Source organism: Chenopodium album, chromosome 2 (assembly GCF_948465745.1).
Source record: "Chenopodium album chromosome 2, dcCheAlbu1.1, whole genome shotgun sequence".
Classification (NCBI taxonomy): domain Eukaryota; kingdom Viridiplantae; phylum Streptophyta; class Magnoliopsida; order Caryophyllales; family Amaranthaceae; genus Chenopodium; species Chenopodium album.
Genome location: NC_137835.1, coordinates 78,681,922 through 78,697,589, shown reverse-complemented (window position 1 = coordinate 78,697,589; position 15,668 = coordinate 78,681,922). Strand labels below are relative to the sequence as shown.

Sequence of the window (15,668 nt, the reverse complement as noted above, 5' to 3'; positions counted from 1 at the left end):
CTGTTCTTGTGCACAATGGTCTACCCATTGCAGAATCAACGATCATCCTCGAATATATTGATGAGACTTGGCCTGATCCCCCGCACCTCCTCCCTAAGGATCCTTACGAAAGGGCCAAACTCCGTTTTTGGGCTGCCTACTTTCTTTCAGCCGGTAAGCACTTATCCTTTTTTTTTTTAAGGTCAGGAGGGGTAAGGGTAAGAAATCCCCGTCCTCAAAGTGTCTCTAGTGGGGATTGAACCTTCAACCTCAAGGTTCAATTCCTACCACTATATCAAGCTTAGCTTTGTAAGCACTTATTCAATTTTTGTTTGTTTGATTTGGTTTGATGCTTTTTAAATGGGTCAATTGACCTCATAAAGCCAGTTTAATTTGAATATCCATTAATCATATGTAGATATACAGCTTAAATATGGTTATACCACCCAAGTGTTAGAATATGATTAGAAATTAAATTATTATTAGGATTGTAATTGTTCTTTTTACATACATAAGTATTGAAATTGTTCTTTCTACATACAAACTAATTAGCTAGTTTACAATAGCTATCTATATTAACGCATTGATAATTAGTACTTACAGACAACTTATAGTAACTATGTGATACGAGTAGGTGTTTACTTTATGTACATTAATTTGATTATATATTTGTTTACTTTATGTACATTAATTTGATTTTAATTCTCGTCGCATATTATACTCAAATAGTCAAATTGCATGGTTAAAATAGTCAAAAAGTTGTCACAATCGGCATTTGGTAAGTCTTACAAGCAATTCTTAAGTCAGAAACTCACCTTACAGAAGTGTACGTAACATTGTCTTATCCAACCCCTTGTTGATAAATAATTAACTTTTGTACAAAATTTAAAGAAAAATAAGTGTAAACCAGTTTTTTTTAAAATTAATTATTTTGAAAAAGAAGCACATTTGATGTCAGTTTCTTGATCATAACGAAATACTTTCTCTACCACATTATATTATTAGCTTCACTAGTCATTTCTAGAGAAGGTTTCTTGTGTATGTAATAAAATAACTAAACTAATTCCAAATTGTAATTAATCTAGGTGTTAAGAGATTGACTTTGTTTTTATACATGTAATTCAAAGTCTTGCAATGTAAGGACATTGACAAGGCTAAAGCCTAAAGCATTATATAAGTGTAGTCATTCCCATAAGTTTTACCCAATCTCACATTTGCCAACCCAAGGCCCTTCATCCGGCTGCTGCCCTCGTCTCCGGTCCTGACACTTAGACCATGGAGGAAGAGAGCTCGTTGCAGCTACACGGAATGTGGGCTAGCCCTTATGCACTTTGGGTGAAATATGCCCTTGAAATTAAGGGCATAGAATATGATTACAAAGAAGAGAATTTAGGAGATAAAAGTGAGCTACTATTGCAATATAATCCTGTCTATAAAAAAGTGCCTGTACTTGTGCATAATGGGCTACCAATTGCGGAGTCCATGATCATCCTTGAATACATTGATGAGACTTGGGCTGATCCTCCACATCTTTTGCCTAAGAATCCTCTTTTACGGGCCAAATATCGCTTTTGGGCCGCCTACTTTCAATTGGTAAGAAAACTTCTCCCTATTTTGCTATTTTTTCTTGTGCAGATGTGCAGCTATATAGTTATATATAGTAATATAACTTTATTTTGTTAACGCTCTCTTTCCTCATAATGTCATGAAAAGCCTTGGGGCTTTTAGGCTTTTAGCCTATCATTAATATATTGTCCTTATTAGGTATTAGGAATATTGGAAAATATATTATTGGTAGTGTGTTATCTCTATTTGTTTCTCCAATTCTCCTCCTTAAAAATTTGTGCATCACTCTTGCATATTTATCAAACACAATAATGTGAAAATTAGAATTTGCAAACTAAAATTGTGGCAAAATTAAGGGAAATTCCCTGTTTCTCATGGTGAGAAACGAAATTTGTTTCTCATGGGGGCATTTTCGTAAATAAATCAACAATTTTTTTAATTATTGTAGACTCCACAGTTGAATAAAGTTAAATAAAGTTGTTGGTTTATTTACGAAAATGTCATACCATGAGAAATTGGGGTATCCTCCAAATTTAATAAGATCTAGTTTATTTAATAGATTTTCTTCTACAGTAATGTGTAATATTATAGTCATTTTTTAGTTAAACTATAATATCCAACCAAATAAGGTTTAATAAGATCAAATCACTTATTTAAATTCAAGTGTACCTGTGATAAAACGTTGGCGTGCCACAGATCTTTCAGACGATGCAGAAAACATTGTTGACAGAAGGAGAAGCACACCAAGATGTCAAAAAGGAGCTGCTAAAGAAGCTAGATGTGGTTGAACAAGAAATCATTCAAGTGTTCCAAAATGGTTTACCATCTTTCAAAGATGTGAAACCTGACTACTTAGATATAATGATGTATTCCATACTTGGAACATCAAAAGTATTGGAGGAATTCTTCAACACTGAGCTTATGACTGCACAAAGGTACCCCCTATTGTTCTCTTGGGTCGAGGCGATTGATGAGAATTTTGAAGTGAAAGAAGTAAGACCATCTAAGGCTAAGCTTCTTGAATTTCTCAAAGCTATGCAACAGAAACAACATATTCCGGCATAGTAGTATGAAAAGCTTAATTAGGTTGTCACATGTCACTGGTTATTAGATATTACAGTAATAAGATGTATCCTTGTATTCAATAAATGATCATATATTCATATATTATTCAAGACGATCATTTTCCAATTTATTTGCGACAAGCTTTGAAAATAAATCGAGTTGTGTTTCTAGAAACAGACTCCTCCTAAACTTGTTAGGGTATAACAAGGTATATCAAGATAGAGGATGTCCCACTTTCTCATGGTGAGTTTGTTTCTCACATGACATTTTCGTAAATAAACCAACAACTTTATTCAATTGTGGAGCCCACAATAATGAAAAAGTTGTTGATTTATTTACGAAAATGCCCCATCAAGAATTCAAGATATCATAAAGCTAATGTTCGAGTGTCCCAGTATCTCTTAGCTCCGCCTAGCAAAGGTATGTCCGAGGGATTCGCCTTGACGCCTAAGTGGACAGATTAGGAAAAAGTTCCCATCATGAGTGGACAGATTAGGGGTAAATCTGTACTATTATGATCGGCTCTAATATAGATGAAGTACATATATTTCTCCAAACTAACGCCTTTTAAAAATATGAAGTTCCGTTGCCGGGAATCAAACCCGGGTCTCCTGGGTGAAAGCCAGATATCCTAACCGCTGGACGACAACGGATTATTGAATTGGATAATAGGTGTACAGTAGTAGTTGATTTGATTATGGACTAACTTTATTGAACTTTTGGAAAATTAACACTCCCAATTCCAAAGTACATAGGCCCATTACAAATTTGATGTACCATGGTGACAAGTGACAAATTGAACCCAAATATATTAACGAAGAGTCCATTTCAAAGGAGGTTCCATAATTTTTATGTATGTAGGTTCAATAATTGAAATGTACTCCGTAATAGATACAGATCTAGACCGTACCCGCAATTCAAAAAAAAAAAAGTCCATTTCAAAGGAGATTCCATTCCAAAATTATAATACGTATGATAATAGGAGAAGAAGCCTCTTAGCCTTATAAAGTGATTAACTCTCTCTTCTTTTACTAATGTGGGACACTTACATGTAGTGATACTTAAAAAGTCTATTTTTGAACAATATGACAACATACTGATTACAGACTAGTACATTACTAATATGAGGGGATACATTTAATCAATCTGAAAATGAGCACTTAAAGAAAACACGGGATTATTCATAACTTGCTTTGACAGCCACGTTAAACCGTCAGAAAATACAGTAAGATCATCTCTATGCCTTCATTGGGAGGTTCTTCTGCCGCATAACATGAAGAAGCTCAATGAGCTCAGGCTTTGATGGTGTCGCGTCATTAACTTCAGGAACTTGACTCAATGCCTTGGTCCAACTCACCAAGAGCGGGTACCTTTCAGCAGTGAACTGCTTATAGCCAAGGAACTCTTCGACAACGTCGAGAGTTCCTAAGTGGGAATACAACACTATATCCAAGTATCCAGGTTTCACTTCTTGGAAAGATGGACAGCCATTTGGGAATAACTCGGCCTTGATTAATTCTTCAATCGTATCCAACTTCTTCCAATACTCGTTCATTGTGTCCTCTGTTGGTTTACCCTGTACTTTTGTTATTAACCCTTTGCCTAATATCTCTGTTGCCTGCCCAAACCAATAAAACCGTACTTAGTTTGTTGACTGTAATCATTAATTATTTGGCTGACACTTTCTTTGTCCGGAATTAATTTGTTTTAATCTCTCAATAATAAGTGCTATGCTATTTCAATTATATCCCCATTTAAAAAAATTAGAAAATGTGTTTTTTTTTTTTTTTTTTTTTTTTGTACATCCTAAATGATGTGTTGTTCATGTTACCTCCTTAATACGGAAAATTGTATAAGATATACTGATAATAAAACATATATACGATGTGTTAAAATTTGATGAAAATGTTCAATATATTGTTGGATATTTTAGACATTTAATGAGAGTACTTAAGTGCATATGATTATACCGTAGCTATACTTGTATATTGGCAAACTTGCAATCAATTAAATTTAAGTACATATTCTGAAACAGAAAGAGTAATACGGGGATACAATTCATAAACATAGCATAAAATAGAGTCAACACAAGTAAAAATAACACAATATCGTAGCGAAGGGGCCAGGGCTAACCTGTTGTATAATTGCAGCCCAAAAGCGATGTTTAGCCCTAAGGTAGGGATCCTTACAGAGGAGATGCGGGGGATCAGGCCAAGTCTCATCAATATAATCGAGGATGATTGTTGATTCCGCAATGGATAGGCCATTGTGCACAAGAACAGGCACTCTCTTGTGCACAGGATTATATTGTAAGAGCAACTCACTTTTGTTTTGTAAATCCTCTTCTATGTAGTCAAAATCTATGCCCTTAATAATAAGGGCAAGTTTGACTCTCAAAACATAAGGACTTGCCCACATTCCATGTAGTTTTACTGAGCTCTCTTCCCCCATTAATTACTGAGCTATCTGCCTATCTCGCCGAATTCAATTGTATGCAGATCTCAATCACTTTAAAGTGTGTGTATTGATGTGCCTTCAAAAAAAAAAGTGTGTATTAATGTATATATAGTTATATACTCTGTAGTAAACTTCATTAATAATCAACGTTGTCAACTTTGTGTAGCGGCAATATAATACTCCGATAATATCTACTGTGATCCATATCAGCCATTAATTAATACTCCATCCACCGAATAATTAGTTTTTAATTTTATTATTAACCTCGTCTTATACAGCTGTGTAAGGCTGTGAAGGCTTGTTTGATTCATTTTATTTTTGCTTATTTAAACTTATTCAGTCTGATGTGATCTGATTTGGTCTGGAAGTTTGATTTGGTCAGATCTGATTGTCTAATTAGACCAAACTTTGACCTTAACTGTACGATAATAAGGAAAAAATGTACAAGTGGGGTCTTCTTAGATTCGTAATACGGAGTAATGTGTATTTTATTAATATGTAATTTTCATAATTTTTTTCATCATGGAATTAAAGATATTTAGCGATAAAAAAAACCTGTACATAAAACGATTATTTGATCTAAACTTATTTTTTAGATCTGATCTTGTTTGAACTTATTTTTTCTGATCTGTACTTATTTTTCTTGAAATATGTAAAAAAAAATAAGGTGAACTAAACAAGTCCTTAAATTGCTGATGTTTCTTTATAAAAAACTTTAGGTCTATTTTTAATAATACCAGATGTATGTATATTTTTATTTTTTCTTAATTTGCATAGCTACAATAACTGAGTAACAGTAATTAAAACAAAGGTACTCGTAGTTTTTTTTTTTTATTTTTTTTTTTTTTATGTAACATAATTATTTTTCCTTAATTATTCATCTATATTTTCACTTTTTCTTATAAAGTACCACCTCTACTTTTCTACAAATTTTGTGTCAATTCACTAAAGCATATACTGCGTGCATCTTGCTAATCGACAACTTTATTTTGAATTTTCAATCAGATTAAGGATGCATGACTACATGAGCTCATTGATGACATATTGACATCTTTCATCCTATGAGTCTATGACAGTATTACCCTTATAATATCTCATTCGACTCTATCATTGACGTATAATTTGTCTTAACTTTATTTTGTCGTCTAAAATAAATTGGGCGGAATTGAACCTTGACCTACATTCGACTCTATCATTTAAATTTTATTTTCCTACATACTATTTTGACAATTTGACAACTTACTTAGGTCATCTTCTTCTAACCTTGAAAAAATAAGTTAAGATTTGGTAAAAATAATTTATTCTAAATGTAAATAAGTTCAAACTACAAACATTTATTTTTCGATTACGTACAGTACTAAAATTAAAGATGTTTTATTCTACAAAATCATGTACTAATTTTAAATCAATTACGAAAATTGATACTGATCAATTACCCCTTTGTTTGGAGGTAACTCTGTCGCATGGCATGAAGAAGCTCAATGACCTTAGCCTTTGGAGGCGTTACATCTTGAACTTCAGGAACCTCTTTCAGTGCATTTATCCAAGATGCCAAGAACGGGTACCTTTCTGCATTGAAAGGCCTAAACCCAAAGAACTCTTCCGCAACATCAGAGCTTCCTAACAAGGAATACAACACTATGTCCAAGTATCCTGGTTTCGCATCCTCGAAAGATGGACAGCCATTAGGGAATAGCTCAACCTTGATTAATTCTTCGGCCATGTCCATCTTGTTCCGGTACTCGTTCGTCATTTCATCTGATGGTTTACCTTCTGTTATCAGTGCTTTACCCAATATCTCCGCTACCTACACATATACCACCGTACTGATTGTTAACTTGTCAATAAGTTTACCTCAAACCCTAACTATTAGTAAAATTGAAGATATAAAGTTTGATATGACCTAAGTTTTAAAAAAAAATTGGTCATATCAAACTTTATATCTCGTGTGGACACAATAATTTGGTATGACTCCATCCAACCACATCAGATCTGATCCGAATTGATACCTCTATATATATGTTGCTTGATATATTTTATTGATACTAGAGCTCAAGTAACAGAAGATTGATCAAGAGGTGAGGAGCTAACCTGTTGTAAATACGCGGCCCAAAATCGATGTTTGGCCTTTAAATAAGGATCCTTAGGCAGGAGATGAGGGGGTTCAGTCCAAGCCTCATCAATATATTCGACGATGATAAGTGACTCTGTAACGGGTAGACCATTGTGCACAAGAACAGGGACTTTCTTATGCACAGGGTTATATTGTAAGAGTAATTCACTTTTGTTTTGTAAATCTTCCTCTATATACTCATACTCTATTCCCTTGATTTTAAGGGCAAGTTTGGCTCGCAAGGCAAAAGGACTTGCCCACATTCCATGTAGCTTCACTGAGCTCTTTTCCGCCATTGATTTCGTGTTACTTTTGCCTGGTATTGCTCTCTTTCTCAAGGTATAAAATCTGATAATGACTATATCTTTATATAATGTTCGTTCTTGGATTCAGCCTTTAATTAACAAGACTTGGTCTTACGAAAAAAAAAGGTTAACATCTTAGGTCAATTCAATATTAGCTAAAGCTTGACTATAAGTCAACTTTGTACAGCAATAAAACTCCAATCACAACACTCCACTTAAAGATGTGCAAGAACAAGTCTTATTGTGGGAGATTGACCCGTTAAGGCATTTTAAAGGGGTATTATTTGTGAAACATAAAATATTTATTTATTACAATTAATATTTAACAGAAGAAGTATAAGTAATTTTACTTACATATGAGCAAATGTTTATTCTCAATTTAGACTAGTATCATTGAGTGATCAAATAGTACCATTAAATATTTAGTGTACTATATACGCATTAAGTAGTAGTAAGTAAATAGTACTATTGGTTCACCTACGTGCATATTTCAATTTTATGGAAAGGAATTCTAAACTTTCACTTACTAATTTACTTTTTTAATTTTTTTTTTCTCCCAAAATTTATCAAATCTCATTCTAAGTTTTTAAATCTCTCTATCACCCAAACATAATAACTATCTCAATAGTAATAAAAAAAACAAAACAAAAACAAAAAAAATTGTTATGGTTTTCTGTTTTTTGGTTTTCAAACTTATATAATATAAGTCATATAATAAAACAAAAATTAGTCAAACTTATTAAAAACATGATACTTTTGAAAGTGACAACAAAAAAGTGGAAACACCTTTTTCTTGTTTCCTGTTTTTGGTTTTTGTTTTCAAAAACACAGAAAACTGAAAATAGAAAACGATGCCAAACAATAATAACTTTTTTTATTCAAAATTTCTATTATAATCAATTAATAATCTTCAAAATCCTTCATTTTTCAAATTTAACTTATTTTAGCGATTAAAATCTTTAATTTTAAGATGGAATTGATGATTAAACGGTATCATTTGTAAATTTACACAGCGCCCCATAAGAATTACATCGTCATAACCCCATCACTAAATTAGGCAATTATTGGATCACCATATCGTTCATGAGCTTTAGCCATCAACTTAATCTTTCATTGAGTTGGTCCTTTAACATCGTATCAAGAATAAGTAAAACACAAAGGTGTATAGGTTCAAATCTATAACATGGCTCATGCCGCATCCACACTTCAAGCGTTAAAGAATGTCATATTATGAGGGGTGTAATAGAGTATGAACAACCAATTCAACAATGATTTGAAACTTAACTACCTAACTAAATCATAAATTGTTTTTTATCAATCACAAAAATAGATAAGGATCATTTAAATCTTTAATTGAGATGGTTCTTCCTCGGAGCATGAAGAAGCTCAATGACCTTAACATTTGATGGTATTGAGTCTTTAATTTCATCCATTTTTATTTAGAAGATGCTTCTTCTTTCACATTTACTAATACATATCTGTAGCCATATTTGAAAAGCATAGGTCGAGATTAATTTAGTAAGACGTTAAATGAATAAAAAAAAAATCTAAGAAATAAAAAGATTTTAGATAAGTGTTGAAAGTAAAAACTAAAAAGTGTTTCATCTAAAAAGCAAAAGGCTCAGTTTTGCATCCAGGGTCGTAGCAAGGGCAGGGCAAGTGGGGCGCCTACCCTGGGCCCATTGTTAGAAAGCCCAATTTTAGTTGAAGTCAAGGCCCCTTAAAATACAAAGCTATAAAGAGACTAAAGACTTAAATATCAGTTTTTATCAAAATATATCAAAAGTTTATTTTTCTCTTTGGTTTTATTCACCCTTGAAATTCGCACATACTGTAATATTTAATTCCCAAAACTAAATTTATTCATACCTAATTATGCAACAAATCCCCATATTTCACTCTATTTCCCTCTTTCCAAATTCTGACCATATTCATATTTTTCTTTTCTTTTCATATAAATCTCTATTCCCTAATTATATCAATTGAAGAAGAAAATTATTATAAATAGTGATATATGGTCTCAATTTTCTACAAGAAAGCTTCAATTATATCTAAAGTTCATAATTCTCCATTATAATTTTACTTCTTACAATTATTTAATCTTCTACATTTCTTGATTTGTTTGATTGGTTCCATTTGTTTATTTAAATTTGGGTGAAAAGTTTCTAAGTCTTTTGTCTTCACTCCTACATAGTTTCACTGAATCGCTATCTATTATTGTAAGGTTTATGCTTTTTTTTTTTTTTATTTATATTTTTTCCATTTTAAAATTTTACATTACCTTTTTATTTTAATTCATTTTTTGAGAACTTTGTTATTTTTGTCTTTTATTCTTCAAATTTGACATGTGGAGTTAAAATTGAAGCGGTTAATCATTTGTATTGCATACCCTACAAGTTAAAAAAGAAAACTACAATTATAAACTAATAGGGCCCCAAATTATGTGTTCGTCCTAGACCATCAAAATCTTAGAAACGGGCCTGTTAATTGCATCTGCCCTCCTAAATGTAACCATGACAACATACGTGAATAATGGTCCTTCTCTTAAAAATCTTTATCTATATGTTGCTAGGGCTGTTCATCGGTCCAAAACCGGACCGGACCAACCCGGATAAGACCGAAGACCGAAAATTAGAATTTTAAGAACCGAAGACCGGACCGATTAAGTTAGGACCGAACCCGGACCGGACCGAAAGAATCGGTCCAAAACCCGAAACGGACCGTTTTGGACCGATTTAAGAATTTTTTTAAAAAGAATATTAATTTTTAATAAAGTCAAGGAAAACACAAAAAAAATATTGGAAAAACGATATTGTAACGTCATTTTTGCGTCTTTTTTTGTATGTTTAGTGCAAAAAAACTTATAAAGTTAAAGTATTCTAAGCTTATTAAGGATAATTTTAAACGTTATTTAAGGTTTCACACATATTTTTTATTAAAAAATCGGTCCGGTCCAAAACCCTCGGTTTTGGACCGGACCGGACCGGACCGGACCGAAGACCGGAAAAATGAATTTCAAGACCCGAAGAACAGACCGATTAATTCGGTCTGGTCTGGTCCGGGTTCGGTCCGGGGTGATCCGGTCCATTTTTTCGGTCCGGACCGATTTATGAACACCCCTATATGTTGCTACGGATAATACATAAAAATTCTCTACATCCATCCTTAGAAAATGACCTTACAACTTTTTACCAGTAACATTTAGTGTAAGAAGAGTCGACATATGATTAATAATGGGACATCAAGAGAGTGATAGATGGCTCAAGTAATTAGAGCTTCCTTCTTGATTTTACGAGATCTTGGGATCGATTCTCACCTCACTCTAAGAAATTCTCCAACAAAATATGTTTCAAACTAACTAATTTAGTAGCACTCAACACTTTAATTTCATTAATTAATCAATAGTCTAAAAAAACCTTTATTACAAACATTCAGTTGTCTAGCTATTAGAATACTCAAATTAAGGACACATAATTTATTTTCGAAGCTCACTGCTCATGTACTTAATCCCTTAAACATTATAAATCACAATAGTTTTCAATCAATTAATCGATAATGATCAATCACGCCTTTGTTTGGAGGTTACTCGCTCTGATCTGTCGTCTGGCGCGAAGAAGCTCAATGACCTTAGCCTTTGGAGGCGTTACTTCTTTAACTTCAGGAACCTCTTTCAATGCCTTAATCCAAGATGCCAAAAATGGGTACCTTTCTTCAGTAAAAGGACTAAACCCAAAGAGCTCTTCCGCAATATAATCAAAGCTTCCTAATAAAGAGTACAACACTATGTCCAAGTATCCTGGTTTCGCATCCTCGAAAGATGGACAGCCATTAGGGAATAGCTCAGCCTTGATCAATTCTTCAGCCATGTCCATCTTGTTCCGATACTCGTTCGTCATGTCTTCTGATGGGTTGCCTTCCTTTTGCAGCACTTTACCCAATTCCTCTGCCACCTGCACATACCATATCATAATACTCCCTTCATCCAAATCATATTAGTTTTCTCGTAATTAAGGATATGACATGAATTTATTAACGAATTATGCGTTGACTAAACATATTGAAAAATGAATAGGAAAGATTGAGAAAAATCAATTTGCTTGGTGAATTACTCCTATCAACAATTAGTTTTAATTTAGGATTGTATGAATCTCCTAGACGTATAACAAGTGATCCAATTCTAATTCATCAATAAATTCAACCCAAACCGTAACTATTAATGAAATTGAACATATAATTGTACAAGTTTGATATTTTTCAATAAACTAGGTAAAAGATGAAAGAGTAGTGATCGATGAGCTAACCTGTTGTAAATAGGCGGCCCAAAATCGATGTTTGGCCCTTAGATAAGGATCCTTAGGCAGGAGATACGGGGGATCGGTCCAAGTCTCATCAATATACTCAAGGATGATCATTGACTCTGCAAGGGGTAGACCATTGTGCACAAGAACAGGCACTTTCTTGTGTATAGGGTTATATTGCAACAGCAACTCACTCTTATTTTGTAGATCTTCTTCTATGTACTCGTACTTTACACCCTTAAGTTTAAGGGCAAGTTGGACTCTCGTAACGTAAGGGCTTGCCCACATTCCATGTAGCTTCACTGAGCTCTGTTCTGCCATCGATTTTATGTCTCTTTTGCCTGGTCTTGCTCTCTTTCTCAAAGTAGAACATGTAATAAGGATTACATCTTTATTTAATGTATGTTCAATCTTGGTTTAGCTTAATCAACAAGCGAAGACTTAGAAAATAAAAATAGTCAACTTAGTACAACAATAATTGTATAACAATCCAATTAAAACACTTCATTTAAAAAGATTTGGTACAGCAATAGTTGGGGGTGTAATTTGAACAGGGCCGTCCCATATATTTTGGGGCCCTGTGCTAATTTTAAAAATTAGGCCCCAAAATTGATATTATTTTTTTTAATAAAAAATTTAATAATAAGATAGAGTGAAATTCTAATTTTATATTTTTTTTGTTTTTTTTTTTCTTGTAAAGTAAAGTACAATTTTCACTTGTAATGGTTCCCATGAGATTTGAACCCTGCTACTCTAGGTGTGTAATAATCATTGTTGTGATTTGCCGCTCTACCACTACGCTACAACATATTTTGTGAAATTTTGATGCATCATATATGATATATTGTAAATTGGATTTTGGGGCCCTTTTAATTTGGGGGCCCTGTGCGGTGGGGCTGGTTGCACAGCCTCATCACCGGCCCTGAATTTGAATATTCATAGAAAGTGATCAATCTATTACGGAGTACTGTAGTTATTTGACACTATTAGAGCTGTCAAAAGTTGACCCGACCCAAAATACCGACCCTAACCCGACCTATTAACCGACCCGTCTGAACCCGAAAAAAATGGTGACCCGAACCCGACCTGAAACCAACCCTAGACCCGAGTTGACACGAGTATTTGAGACCCGAACCCGAACATTAACCGACTTAGAGACGACCCGACCCGAATGTAATCCGTAAATTATTGACCTGAATCGAACCCAAACTGAACCGAAATTGACCCAAACCCGTTTTAACCCGTCAAAACCCGAATTCAACCCGACATGTTCCTAACCCGACCCGAATTCAACCCGACATGTTCCTAACCCGACCCGAATTTAACCCGACATGCTACAAACCCGACTTGAATTTCAACCCGACCTGTTACAAACCCGACCCGAACTAACCCGAATTGTTATTGACCTGACCCAAATTCAACCCGACTTGTTATTGAATCAATATGTATAGGTCGTTATCTCATGTTGGTTTTGTAATGGAAATTGAATCCTAACTCTATTCCTTCAATATTTCACTTTGAATTTTAAGAGGTTAGTTTCACAACACGTTTTTGGAACGAATTTCAGGGACGAAACATGTTTTTCGCAAATTATTGTCTTGAACCGAACCCGACTCGAACCCGAGAATGACCCGACTTGATTATAACCCACAAATTATTGACTTGAACCGAACCCAACTTGAACCCGAGAATGACCCGACCTGATTATAACCCATAAAGACCCGAATTTAACCCGACCTATTCTTCACCCGACCCGAATGCAACCTGACCTTTTACTAACCCGACCTAAACCCGACCCAAACCCGATAAGATGTATGACCCGACGTGACCCGACTCAAGCATGACCCAACACAAACCCGACCCGCATATGTTATGACATTAACCCGTATTGACCCGACTCGAGATGACCCGACTCACACTAACCCGACTCAAACTCGACCCGTTTACCCGAATTGACAGCTCTAGACACTATTAATACTACTCGTTGACTATTACTCTTTTTAAACCGAGGAAGTGGTAATGTGGTATATTTCCTAAAAGTAGGGGTCCTAACACGCGCTATATGGTTAGCCGTTTGAGAAGAATAATTACAGTTATATGCTTATTAATGTTTTATGACTATTTATATGTTATTTTGTTGTAATTATTTGCAAAGATGACTCTTTGTTTATGATTAAGGTTTACACATTACTCAAATTATATACTCTAACTAAGATACTACAAAACTACAAGTATTTTGTAACTTTTAAATAATTCAATAATGTAAATATTATTTATTAGTAAAAATTAATATTGAAAAAAAAAACTATTACCATTCCACGGTAGGATATATACTCTAACAATGTTACGACTAAACTTTGGAAGATGTAAAAAAAAAATTAAAAATAAAAAAACTTTGGAAGGAAAAAAACCATTACCATTCTACGGCAAGAAATATACTCTAACTAAGCTACTACTGACAAAACTACAAGTATTCTAAACATCTAAATAATTTAATAATGTAAATAGTACGAATTACGGAGTATTTATTAGTACAAATTATATAAGAAGTGTTTAGGGTAATTTTACCCCGCCACGTGGTCCAATCAGAGGATGACACGTGTCAGCCTCAGGATGGCCCGAAGTGGACCAATCCCTGCTTGACACGTGTCACTCCAGAAATTAAGGAAAAAAGGCGGCCTTCAGGCCCAAATCCCGAGAAAGCCGCAAAGCGGCGCAGCCCACCAATGATTAGGGTTCAGTGACCTAATCAGGGGCACAATTTCCAAAGACCCTATAAATAGGGAGATGTCTCTCATTTTGAGGGCACGTTTTACCATTTATTACATCTGCATTCTCTCACATCAGAGAAACACCTGAGCTTGAAATCCGAGCAGATACCCCCCTAAATTTCCGTTCTCTTTATTCCGTTTCAAGTTACTAACTTGACCGTCGGAGGCGGAGCTCTAACCACCCGAAGTCTCCGTTATTTTGCAGGTACAGCTCAGCCGGATCAGACTTCGTGACGTAACTCTCCTGAGGGACAAAAACACCCAAAACAAGAAGGAAAAAAAATAAAAATAAAATAAAATAAAATAAATAAAAAACACTATTATCATTCCACATAAACTAATCTAGTTAGGTACTAATATCTTTTTACCTTTTTTTTTTTAATTGGGGACAAATTGGTAAACAAACATTTTGATAGATATAGTTGTCTTCACATTATTCATAAGAGAATTTTCAAACTTTTTATAAGGTATGGAAAAAAGGAGGCAACTATTGCTATGGTACGGTAAATCTTAGTGCATGTATGCTGAGTCCACGAGCAAACTCACATGTGAGTGAAAGTGTTATCACACATTAATTGAATGAAAGTAAAGTGAATATTAAGATGTATATCCCACATTGAAAAAAAAGGAAATTTTTGTCATAATTTAAAATGGACATTCGTGACAAGTGCGGCCTAAATCCGTTTCTTAGGCGCAGCCCTTGTATAAGATCTGTGAGGCGATCACGACGCGGCCTTAAATCATCACCCAGACTTGGTTTTTTGTCTCCTTAGTGACCAAGGATACAAAGATACGACCTATAGAAGTGATCCTACACAAGTGTGGTCGTACCCTTTAGGTTGTATTCGGTTACTAAAATATTGTTTTTTATTTAGTTTCACGGTCAATGTGGGACTCTTTATTACCTTTTTATTTTTAATGATCTACTCCATATTATAATATGATTATTCTTATAGAAGTAGTATTTTATTAGTTGTAACATTGCGTGTGTTGTCCTTGCGCATGATACCCTTATACTATAAAATTTCTTTCTTGAAATCAATAGTGAAATTAATTGAATTAGTATCTCGATTATAGTTTAAAAGTGCAATTTTGTTTGATATTTTTAAAATTT

The 15,668-nt window shown here is 34.1% G+C and overlaps 4 protein-coding genes and 1 non-coding gene across 5 annotated transcripts; 1 reads left to right on the top strand and 4 right to left on the bottom strand.

Moving 5' to 3' along the window:
• The first annotated feature begins 1,206 nt into the window (after window positions 1-1,206).
• On the top strand, window positions 1,207-2,664 carry LOC145601820 (glutathione S-transferase U9-like). Its single transcript, XM_081657899.1, has 2 exons — window positions 1,207-1,572; window positions 2,242-2,664. Exons 1-2 carry the CDS (start codon window positions 1,255-1,257, stop codon window positions 2,608-2,610), a joined length of 687 nt encoding a protein of 228 aa, XP_081514025.1. The 5' UTR covers window positions 1,207-1,254; the 3' UTR covers window positions 2,611-2,664.
• A 527-nt stretch (window positions 2,665-3,191) lies between these two features.
• Window positions 3,192-3,263, bottom strand: TRNAE-UUC (transfer RNA glutamic acid (anticodon UUC)). Its single transcript has one exon. It is a non-coding gene; the product is annotated as a tRNA-Glu (tRNA).
• A 342-nt stretch (window positions 3,264-3,605) lies between these two features.
• Window positions 3,606-5,163, bottom strand: LOC145601771 (glutathione S-transferase U9-like). Its single transcript, XM_081657841.1, has 2 exons — window positions 4,744-5,163; window positions 3,606-4,228 (listed from the first exon to the last, which is right to left on the bottom strand). Exons 1-2 carry the CDS (start codon window positions 5,059-5,061, stop codon window positions 3,848-3,850), a joined length of 699 nt encoding a protein of 232 aa, XP_081513967.1. The 5' UTR covers window positions 5,062-5,163; the 3' UTR covers window positions 3,606-3,847.
• A 142-nt stretch (window positions 5,164-5,305) lies between these two features.
• Window positions 5,306-7,593, bottom strand: LOC145601780 (glutathione S-transferase U9-like). Its single transcript, XM_081657852.1, has 2 exons — window positions 7,159-7,593; window positions 5,306-6,874 (listed from the first exon to the last, which is right to left on the bottom strand). Exons 1-2 carry the CDS (start codon window positions 7,474-7,476, stop codon window positions 6,500-6,502), a joined length of 693 nt encoding a protein of 230 aa, XP_081513978.1. The 5' UTR covers window positions 7,477-7,593; the 3' UTR covers window positions 5,306-6,499.
• A 3,239-nt stretch (window positions 7,594-10,832) lies between these two features.
• LOC145601760 (glutathione S-transferase U9-like) lies at window positions 10,833-12,209 on the bottom strand. Its single transcript, XM_081657831.1, has 2 exons — window positions 11,787-12,209; window positions 10,833-11,435 (listed from the first exon to the last, which is right to left on the bottom strand). Exons 1-2 carry the CDS (start codon window positions 12,102-12,104, stop codon window positions 11,049-11,051), a joined length of 705 nt encoding a protein of 234 aa, XP_081513957.1. The 5' UTR covers window positions 12,105-12,209; the 3' UTR covers window positions 10,833-11,048.
• Window positions 12,210-15,668: the final 3,459 nt, after the last annotated feature.

Bases quoted from the DNA above. Each gene is read 5' to 3' on its own strand.
- LOC145601771 (XM_081657841.1), bottom strand. From the start codon at position 5,061: ATGGGGGAAGAGAGCTCAGTAAAACTACATGGAATGTGGGCAAGTCCT. The intron at 4,229-4,743 runs GTTAGCCCTGGC...TGGTTTGGGCAG, and splicing joins GGGCTGCAATTATACAACAG to GCAACAGAGATATTAGGCAA.
- LOC145601780 (XM_081657852.1), bottom strand. From the start codon at position 7,476: ATGGCGGAAAAGAGCTCAGTGAAGCTACATGGAATGTGGGCAAGTCCT. The intron at 6,875-7,158 runs GTTAGCTCCTCA...GTATATGTGTAG, and splicing joins GGGCCGCGTATTTACAACAG to GTAGCGGAGATATTGGGTAA.
- LOC145601760 (XM_081657831.1), bottom strand. From the start codon at position 12,104: ATGGCAGAACAGAGCTCAGTGAAGCTACATGGAATGTGGGCAAGCCCT. The intron at 11,436-11,786 runs GTTAGCTCATCG...TGGTATGTGCAG, and splicing joins GGGCCGCCTATTTACAACAG to GTGGCAGAGGAATTGGGTAA.
- LOC145601820 (XM_081657899.1), top strand. From the start codon at position 1,255: ATGGAGGAAGAGAGCTCGTTGCAGCTACACGGAATGTGGGCTAGCCCT. The intron at 1,573-2,241 runs GTAAGAAAACTT...GGCGTGCCACAG, and splicing joins GGGCCGCCTACTTTCAATTG to ATCTTTCAGACGATGCAGAA.